The sequence below is a fragment of the Leptodactylus fuscus genome, chromosome 5 (genome assembly GCF_031893055.1).
Source record: "Leptodactylus fuscus isolate aLepFus1 chromosome 5, aLepFus1.hap2, whole genome shotgun sequence".
NCBI lineage: Eukaryota > Metazoa > Chordata > Amphibia > Anura > Leptodactylidae > Leptodactylus > Leptodactylus fuscus.
In genome coordinates this window covers 184,763,710-184,774,677 of record NC_134269.1, presented here as the reverse complement: position 1 = coordinate 184,774,677, position 10,968 = coordinate 184,763,710, and the positions used below count along the sequence as shown (strand labels likewise).

Here is a 10,968-nt window from a genome sequence, read left to right as displayed (position 1 = left end):
ATTAATTTAATTAATTAATTAATATTATGGCCATTACAAGGCTACCATAAGCTCAATGCATGTGAATGGGGCAAAGCACATTGATCTTTACAGGCCCTGTTTTCGCAGATCCCTTAATAGACTAAAATCTATGAGGAGACCTGTGAAAGCGAGTGTCCTATGGATGCAGCTGTGAAAAATTTCCCTTTCTGACGGCTGTTTTGTACCAGGGTCATCTGAATACAGGCTAAGAAATGGATGTACGTGTGTGAATATAGCCTTATCTGTCCTCTATTACATCCATATGCCCTACTAGGTCATATCTATAGAAGATCACATTAGCATAGTAACCTTCCGCAATCCCAGGGTGCCTTATATGGTTTTAATAACACAAGTGCATTATGCTGAAGTGAAGCCTTAGTAAATATATAAGCAGAGTTCTCTTTTATAGTTGACATTGTAGGAGCATTTCTCAAGTCTGAAATCTCTGTCCGATCTCCAGCATTCACTCCAAATTCTCAGCTCTGCGCCATATCACTTACACAGCAGTCACGTTGTACTGTATTACTTTATTAGCACAAACAACGGCATTATCAGCATCCTTTACATTTTAGTAATTGTGAAAATAATCTCAGAAACCAGAGGCACTTATAACAGCAAATCCATTTCCAATGTGCATGACCCAATAATGTCACTAATATCATCACAATATCTACAGCCCTGATATAGGATACAAGTAATGGAGATATAAGCAGGTCCCCGACTCCTGCTGCACCGTCTGGGATGTTAACATCTTATCTAGCAGGGTGATGTTCATTCTTAGAGCTGAAAGAGCAAAAAAATAAATAAATCAATAAAAATATAGGAAACAAAGAAAAAAAAATTGTATATGCGGTCATAGACCATACAGGACCATTGGGAACAGCTTAACAGCAGGGATCCAAAAGGACTACAATAGTGACACCTTGTGGTTGGTTGTACACGCTGCAAGCTTTAGGCAAATAGGCAAACACTATTTTTTTTTTTTTAGTCAACTTTTTATTTATCCTGGACAACCCCTTTATGACTGACATCAAATTATTGTAGTTTAGCCAAGTTTCCAAAGCTTGAGATGCAAGATGAGCCCCTCAAAGACTGGAATCTGTTAAGGATGTCAAATTCATCCCAAGGTTTGGTAATTTCCCAACAACAAACTGTGCCCACACTCAGCCGGCCACTTTAGATAACTCCTCTGTACATGTGCATGCTCGGCTCTGCCAGGTGGTGCATGTGTGCTGAACTGTGAAAGAGTCTGCTGACTCCGCTGGTAGTGGCATAAAAATGCCCCAAAACTCCAACTACCCAATCCTTATCCCCCATCCCCCAACATCTGCAATCTAGGGAGAGTTGAGAGACCCCATACACATTAGACCGTCAATGAACCTGTCAAAATCGGCTGATATTGATTTATTATGTATGGCTTCTTAAAGGGGGTTTTTCAGGATTTATTAATTAATGACTATCCTTAGGATAGATTATCAATTAAACATATGGGTCCGACTGGGGATCAGGCAGTCTCCGTTCAGGTTCACAGTCTCTCTGACCTTTGGTCCGCACATGAGCGCAGCAGCCAATGACAGCCATCATCGCCCAGTTAGGGCTGAGAGATTATCACCAAAATTAAGATCACAATTGATTAAATATTTTACCTCGATTATTGGATGATTATTTTAGGACACTCCCTTTTTACATGCCACGCTTCCTATTTACATGCCATGGCTATGCCACTGAATATTGTTCACGTACCAGCAATCCTGACTGGATATCGTATAGCAAAATATCCTTTAGTCAGTGGCAGTGTGAGACAGGATGGAATGAATGCAAAATAATCAATATGACCAAATTTGACTAATAGGGCCAACTTCTGGTTTCGGCTAATTGTCCAGCCCTGCACGGTCACTGACAAGCTCACATGTGGGCAGAAGATCAACCAAGACCAGGGCCTTAAAGGAGAGTCTCTTCTGTGTCACTGGCAGATCAGAGAGGGGACTGCACATTTTTATTATTTTAAGCCTCTACATGGGAGAATAAAAATGTATTGGATGGTAAGGAGGAATAAAATATTTACCATCTTACAGGTTCCTCCTATGCTACATTACTTGGTACACAAGTGTCTGGCTTCTTTTCCAGTCTTCTTCAGGGTCTCCAGCAATTGGTCCACGGAATGGTTATCAGACTGGATCACAACCGTCTTGTTCGGCAGATCGATTTCATACTGAACATCTGGAGGAGAAACAACTTCTATTAGTTATACTCGGACAATGGGGAGTGTATATGATTGTCCAAGTCCCCTAGCAAGATATAGAAAGGGATTTATTGAAGGCTTTATGGTATAGATAAGCTGAACCATATTCGCACTATAATTTGCGATTTTTCTCTCACAAGAGTCCTAAAAACGCAGACAGGATTTCACCCATGGAGAATCAGGCCTCCCGTGGCACGACAGATCTCAGACACTGGAACACATTACATAGTACACCTACGCCTGCTCATAGTGTATTGTCTTACTTATAGCAGTTACTGGAGGGGTCGTCACAGATGTGCCCCACAACTCCATTCACATGGCACTCTAACACCGAAACTCTTGTGAGCCCTGAGGGCCCCTCATAAATAAAACCATTATCCCCTTTCCTGTGTTAGTAGTTGGACACCGCTTTAATTCCAGGTCTATTCAGAGGATTTGGAGTTTTCTATTAGTTCCTCCCTATAATAGGGCTAAATAGTCATTTTCCCAAGCAGCACCTTAAAGACGTAGGCCGCTTTTTAACGAAATTTCAGAAATGGTTTAATATGATGTTTCTTGGTACGTGAAGCCTTTTGACTCATAAATCTTATAAATCTTGGCCCAGAGTTATTGCATTTCTCTTGACTGTGCTATAAACATGCACAAGAGCCCTAAGTGTAGAGAAAGAGGCCCGCAGCCGAGGGCCCGCACCTTCTACTGTAGGGCCAATTCACAGGACCAGGTACTAGTTCAGTGTCCTTTTACCAGACAGCACACTAACCTATTCATTTCTATCAGCCCATGCACACAACTGTGATTTCTGTGGATCCGTGTGAAGGTTGAAAGTCTGTGCCGCAAAACTCAGGACAGGTCCTATTCCTATCCGGTTTTGCAGCCGTGCTCGCTGGGGCCACGGAAGCACGACCGTTGCACGGATGACATCTGTGTGCAGTCCAGTCGCAGCCAGCGGCTCGCACATTGTGGTGTTCCTGAGCTCTTAGAAGCCATTTATGTGGATTAGTTATCGAGAATAGTTTTGTGTCACAGAAATGCATTATAAATCCAGAACTGCTCACAGCAAAAACAAAGAGACTTGACATCATCCCCTGAAGAGTTCAGGATGTCCCCAATGGCAGGATCTTCATCTCAAGCTCAACAACTGCTCCAAAAATAATTCAGTCTCAAGTGTGAGATTTTAAGCAACGCTCTCAATGTGTTTTCATTCCTCACCATTTTTAAGATGGCAGATTTAGAGTCTGCAATAAGTAGTCAGTAGTCACAGTTTTTCCACAATGGGAAAAAAACTACATGAAAAAAAAAAAAAAAAACTACAGTGATGGTTTCCATTGTGGAAAAAGTGGACACTTAAATGGCAACCATGGCAGAAATGTAATGTAACATGTGACCCTGATTTTTACAGAGGACTGCAGTATAGGAAGGAAAAAAAAAAAAAAGCAAATGCAAGTGAATGTGGTTGTGTTGTCGCTCATAATGATCGCAAAAATTCCAAATCTGACAGCTTTAATTTTGCAATTGTTGTGTTGCAGGCATAGCAACTTATTTCATGTAGTGAGCCCGGGCCATATAATGGACAGGCAAAGGACCCGTCCTGAGTTTTGCTCTGGTCTCACAACTCCCTACAGACCCGTGATAATACACAGGCGTGTGTATGGGACCTTAGAAAATAATTGTCAGAGTGTGCTAGTCACGGAAAAAAGCACCCCGTTGTGTGCACGGAGCCTTACATTTACATGTGACTGCAGAGGAAGGTTCACTAAGGAGGCTTAGGCTGCTTTCACACCACAATTTTTTTTTCAGTCAGGGAATCGGTACTTACTGCATGGAAAAAAAGCAGAAAGGCACATGGATGCCATCTACGTGCCGCCCGTGCCTCCACGGCCCCATTCACTGCTCTCAGTGAGCCCAGGCCACAAAACAGACATGAATAAAAACCTGTCCTCAGTTTTTCTCTGGGCTCACTACCCCATACACAGGGCTTGTGTTAATACACGGTTGTGTGTATGGGGCCTTAGTGTGCCTGGTCAGCTAATGCAGACAGTAATGGGGAAAGAGGTCTCGTTTTGCAGTTAGCAGCCGGTCAGTCAGCAACAAGTCTGATCTGAGGTGTATGAAGAAAAAAGGTGGGAGAATGGATAATATGCTTGCAATGTCTTGCTGCAACCTGGTGGCTGCAGTAGGAGCCTCTCCCCTCTGCAATAAGGCAAAATATCATTATGTGTAAATGCACTTTCATTCATCACGGAAAAAAAATGCTGCATCCAGATAGTACAGGATGTTAAATATGAATAGCCCTACATACATGCTTTTCTGTCTTGCCATGTATTTCTTTTCCCCTGTCTCACCTGGTATGGTTTTGATTACAGAAAAAGGTAAAACTATGTGAATTGGAAGCCTAAGCCGCGTTCCTCCACTACAAAAAAAATGGTGGAAATGATTGGGAAATTAATGTAATCCACAGGGTTTCCACTTCTGTTTGTGCACATCTACATTTAGGTTCCATTTTTTAGTATTGTGGATATGTTAGTTAGTAATATTGCTAGGGTTCTGATTTTTTTCCACTCTCCAGATTAATTGAACACCAGAATTATTTCCTATCGTCTTATTGTTATGTGACATTCAGTAGAATCATTTCCTGGTTGGTGCTGATTTTGGCAGTGTGCATGGAATTGAATAATCCGGTAACTTCGCCTTCAGATTTTAGAGCAGTCAGCACAATGCTCACACCACTATCAGGTAAAGAGGATAACTTTATTTATTTTGGTGACAACAGCACCTGTCAAGGGGTGCGACTCACTGATAAAAATATAACACACCTAGATAGAAATGTCAAATTGCTGCAAATCTTAGCATATGCAGTTATATCTCAGGCACATATGTGAATTATCACAGGTGCGCTCTGATTGGACACTGGGCATAAAAGAGTTTCCCATGCTGCCCTATACATAGGCTTGCATAGGCTACTTTTGGGTAGTGTATGAGATCACTGACTGCTGGACAAGTCTCAGTAATGCACTCGTAGACATCTCTCAAGTTGACAGATTTTGAGCAGGGGTGCAACATTTGTTTGAGAGAAGCAGGATGGTCATTTTGACAAACTGCCCACCCTCTAGGCCATTCTGATCTAGCTGTTAGGTTTTGGGAACATTGGTTACTCAAGGTAATGCACACACATGACAAACAGACTCCAGAAGGCCCAGACAGTCCACCGGTAGAGAGGATCATTTGATGCACCAACAAGAACTAGCAGCTCCCACAGTTTCCTTCATTACAGCCCCCAGACACTTAGAAGAAGGAAGTTTGGTGTCCACACAATGGTGCCCATATGTGTTCTGTCATCAAGAGTCAGCTGCTGTCAACTTCATTAGCTGTGGTGTACCAGTCCTTGACTGGCGCAGATTCAATTCTGGCTCGGGGGACCTCACATGGTGCGCCAGAATTATTAAGAGGCCAGAACTTCTTAATAATTTTGATGAATCTCACACCAGTGGTGGAATGGATTAGGACTATCATAAAAAACACCAGTCTCAATAAATCGCCTCCATTGTTTGTAAATTTCTGAATAGCTTTTGCAAAATGGCACAGAGAGTAGGTTACAGCTAACACCTACAGGAATGTGTGTGTACAATGGCTGGAAGCTAATGCCTGCAGGAGTGTGTATGTACGTATACAATAGCACGGAGAGCAGGCTGCAGCGAACGTTTGTAGGAGTGAGTGTGTATGTATACAATAGCATGGAGAGCAGGCTGCAGCAAACGTTTGTAGGAGTGTGTATGTGTGTGTACAATGGCACAGACAGTAGGGTACAGCTAATGCTTGCAGGAGTGTGTGTGTACAATGGCATAGACAGTAGGCTGCAGCTAATGCCTGTAGGAGAGTGTGTGTGCAATGGCAAAGAGTGTAGGCCGCAAATAATGCCTGCAGGAGTGTGTGTGTATGTGTGTACAATGGCATGAATGCCATTGCCTGCAGAATTGCGTATGTTTGTGTGTATGCTTGTGTGTGTGCACAAGGGCACAGACAGTAGGCTGCAGCTAATGCCCGTAGGAGTCTGTATGCCTATGTGTGTACAATGGCACAGGGTGTAGACTGCAGCTAGTACCAGTAGGAGTGGGTGTGTGTGTATATGTGCGTGTGTGTGCACAATGACACAAACAGTAGGCTGCGGTTAAGGCTTTCAGGAGTGTATTAAGGATTCTCATAGTAAGCACTGACTAGGTAGTTACAACTCAGCACTACAACATCCAGTGTCCCTTTCCTAAGGCCGCTGATCGGCAGCTAAGGAAAGAACATGAGATGTCACAGGTGTGCCTGGCCTCAGCAGTCACATGCGGTGAGGACTTTCGCTGAAAGAAAACAACAGAGCAGCAGGACCGGACTGTGCCTGGAGAGAGCGGAGCACCAAGGACAGGTGAGTATGTTTTGTTTTTTTCTTTCATCTTCCCTGGCCTAATCTTAAAAATTAACCAGGACAACCCATTTAAAGTGAGTCTGTCACCAAAGCCAAGCCCTGCAGATACATGGGTTAGGGTCACCTGAATCAAATGTCGTTTCTCCGTGAATCGATGCCTCTGTTGCTGAGATATTGTCTTTTCTTTGTCGAACATATTCCCCTCCCCCCCCTTTAAACAGATTAGTTCTGAGTTGGGGTTCAAGACTATGCAATTAATAAATTAGGAATTGCAAAAATCAAGCATGTATATTACGCTCACCTAGCCGAGACAGAACACGTTTCACAGCATTGGAACAACCTTCACAAGTCATGTCCACGAAAAACTCTTCTTTCTGAAGGAAAAAGGAGAAATATTCAATCAATCATGGCAAACCAAGTAACATAAGACCGCTGTGACTATTGTCACGATGTAGTATTCACACTACTACAATATGTATAGTATACATACACTGTGCCTTATATCAGGTATTCAATTCACATAGTAGCAGATATGAACCATATGTCTCAAGTTTTCCAAGAACACTGGCCTGGCTGTAATTCTTTCCATGTTACTTTCCTGTAAACGTGAATGCATAACAAAACTACTGCCAACCAGGGTTTGGAGGAAAACTGCCAGGGGTGCCGCGACACTGATGCCAACATGGCAGCATGTCTCCAAGTCAACGTCATCTAGATCTTGAAGATGCAAATATTGTTGAACACAGTGGTGAGACAGGAAGCCTTCAGCTTCCTGCTCCACATTCATACTGCACCTAGTACTGTCTGCGGCATTAAGTGGGTGACAACACATGGGAGAGCGGTGCTGCCAAGTGCTCCATTGGAATAAGGCTTTTTATTTGTATGACACAACTAAGTGTGTGTGTGTGTGTGTGTGTGTCATACAGCACTAGCTAGGAGCTGGTGCAGATTTCAAGATGGGTGCTTCAGGAGGAAGCGCATTGTCATAAATCAGGAGCATCCTCCTTCGGAGTAGAGCTTACCAAGACCAGCGTGACAACCACCAGTCTTGCTAAATCTTCCCCAAGATTTTTCAGTCTGATTCTAATGTGAAAAACACATCAAAATCATCACAAACAAAATGCAGTGTGAACATATCCTTACAAAGACTCAAGATTGTTTATTCATACTGATTGATTTGTTCTGTAGACCAGGACCACCCTTACCCAACCCCCCTAAACATTACCCAGACTTTGAAAAGTTGATATTTAACTAAGGTCCTCTTTGGACCCTTATATCAGCAGGGTTCAAAGTCCTGAAACCGGGTATAATGCCCTGTGTGAGTCTAGGTATGGTGAAATACCAGTGTACCATGTATAGAGTAAATTTATCAATGAGGTATCTGACTGCTAAACACAAACACATTGCCATTATAGGGCTGCATACATGCCAACCATGTGCCCTTGCAAAATGGGTCACAAATAGATTGATTATTGAAATATGCATAAAAATGGCTATTCCCCAGATGTTTTATTGCCGTTCTTGAGTGGACAAGAGGGTGGTGACCAATCAATGGATAGACAAATGTAAGGAGGTATGTGGTTGTCTCATAAGTTATTCGTGTTATATAAGTAATATATGTTACAAATGATCGTTCAGCAGGGGTCAATAACCATAACCGTGAACTACACTAGGAACGCACCGTAACACTTTCTATTATGAACACTATATGGCTAAGTTCACATCTGTGCCATAGACTCCGTTAGAGTGTCCACCTGAAAATCAGTGGAGGAAAAAAGTCTGGCCGACTCTCCGACGAACCAGAACAACAGAGAGGAGACGCTAGTGGGAAAGAAAAACTCTAAGAAATACAGATATAGATGCCAAGGATCAGCCATTAAATGTAAACCAGAATAGAAGGGGCCTAAAAAGAGAGGGAGGAGAAAGCCGATGCTATACATTTCTAAGAAGCCTGAGTGACTGCGTGACAAAATTAAAGTTCCATACCCAGCTAAAATGGCGGCCGCCAGTCAGCTACTCCCTATACTGAACTACATGAAGAGAAGGCCTGGAGCAGAGGAAGAACAGGAACAATTCTCAGGAGTAATTCTGAGGTAGCTCCTAAGCTTCCTATATTACTTGTACATTGTTCACACTCTTTGCAGCAATTACAGGTTTATTTCCTAATTTATAGGCTTCTAGAAAGGGAACACTGGTATATTTTGTTACAACTGGGGTTATACATTTCAGCCAAACCTTAAGGGAACGTTCATGTGACAGAAAGTAAGAGGAATTTGAGGTGGACTTCTGCCTCAAATTAGTGGAGTAAGATGTAGACCTCTGACTCAAATTGGTGGAGTAAAATGTATTCCTCTGACTCACATTCTTCTTACTTTTCCGCCATGGTTTTCACCCTTTGACTTGGATCAGATGACTTGGCCTCACCAGCCGAGTCTCTTGCACCGCGGGGTCTCCGGCTGAATCAGCTGCAAGTTAAGAATGCTTATTGTGTTCTGCTTCGATCTCCACCTCACATGGAATTTAATGCTGATTTTAAGATAGAAAACCCAAAAACTGCTTGACTAGACACTCTAAAATATACGTTTATTGACTAAATATTAAAACAAGGCTCAAAACCAGTCACTTGTACCAGCAGAGGTGACTCCCTCAGGCTACCCTCTCAAAGTCACTATGCAGTCATACATATCCCTGACTATACCGGGATTTCAGTGACTACACCGTGAATGACTAGATATAACGGTGTGTAAACAGGTAACATAAGTCACATTTATATAGATGCCACATGGGTATATTTTCAACACGTGTTATTCCTTGGTGTACATATCACACATTAAGAGGAAAAACAGCCGGTACTACACACTGTACACCAATAACATCAGTGTATGGAGAAAATCATCTTCTGTCTCCCACTGCAAATGGAATGTACAGCTAGTATAACAATGGGCTCCTAAAAGAGGTTAGGGGATCACATGGGCACCCGATATCACATCCAGAACTTATAACTGAGAGATCATTTGTTCCTTACTGCTTATGGTGTCTAATACTTTCATTAGTTCTATATTATTCCCGTGCCGCCCCTAGGTAGCCCTTGTTGTATTTTAGGTAACCCAATTGTAATTAGATAGATATTAGCAGAATAACTAGATTAGGTGGGATAAGAGGAACTAATAGGTTTATCATTACTGCATGATAACAATGGATAAAGAATGTGCCTAGTAAGTGCCTATAGCGTACCTATGGTGTATCAATATGGTGGGGGGATTGGTTATATGGACATGAGCATACCTAGCAATAGTGCAGGATCGCTATATAGACAGCATAACGTAGGTGTCCTTCCTCTTCCCTACCCTCCTCCGCACCAATGTACGGATGCCTGGAAACCATCTCAAAACCAGTGCCAAATTACACATGTGAACATGCCCTAAGGCTTTATTGACTTTATATTCCAGTCAAACAACTATATATATATATATATATATATATATATATATATATATTTACGGAGTGTGACCGCTCTCTTCACTTCTATGAAATATCTTATGGTGGCCACAATTGTCATTTCATACTTCTTTAGGAAAACCTACAGTATAGTTAGTTATGCCCAAGAGCTTCAAGTTAAATTTGTGGCCATATGTATTCTATAGTGGTGCAATGGATGTAGTGAAGTTCCCCGGAACATTGCCATTACTATACAAAGGATGTAGATACACTCAGGCCCTGGTACAATGCCCGCTATGTCTCTGCTGCTAGGCAGGACAGTAATACTAGATGGTCATAGTCATTTGTCCCAATATGGATTTCTATTCAGAGCCCTTCTACATTTTCGCATGCATTTCTAAAATTAATTGGTAGCTATAGGAAATAACATAATATATATAGGAAATAATGATAATATATATAGGAAATAATGATAATACATCTGCCCTGTGAACTTTTATTTCTACAGAAATGTCAAATAAACTAGTTATTACGGGGCAGTCAGTCTTTCTAGAGTCAGGACTGGCTGATAGTAGAGAACAATAGCTTGTATTCCACCACACAGCAAATACAGATAAGTGACATTAGGCTTAGTGACCTATATATAGTAATGTATAATGTACTGTGACAGGTTATGTCAACTTTGTAATCTAAGTAATAGGGCTAAAGGGAACCTCTCCCCATACAGAAGGAAGGGATAGAGGAAAGAAAACCGTACACTAGTGCAGTAGTCACTTATTCTGCTCACAGTAATGGTAGTTTAGGGATAGTTGTTATGTTAAAGGAGTATTCCTACCAATGTCTTTTAAAGGAGCTTTTC

The 10,968-nt window shown here is 42.0% G+C and overlaps 1 protein-coding gene across 1 annotated transcript in view; it reads right to left on the bottom strand.

Moving 5' to 3' along the window:
* Positions 1–528: 528 nt before the first annotated feature.
* Positions 529–10,968, bottom strand: part of ATOX1 (antioxidant 1 copper chaperone) — a 13,236-nt gene continuing 2,796 nt past the window's right edge. Inside the window, exons 2-4 of the mRNA XM_075274939.1 lie at positions 6,973–7,045; positions 2,087–2,241; positions 529–804 (exon numbers count right to left, since the gene is read on the bottom strand). Of these exons, the coding sequence (XP_075131040.1) occupies positions 2,114–2,241; positions 6,973–7,045 (201 nt within the window). The 3' untranslated portion in view covers positions 529–804; positions 2,087–2,113. The remainder of the gene's footprint in view (positions 805–2,086; positions 2,242–6,972; positions 7,046–10,968) is intronic.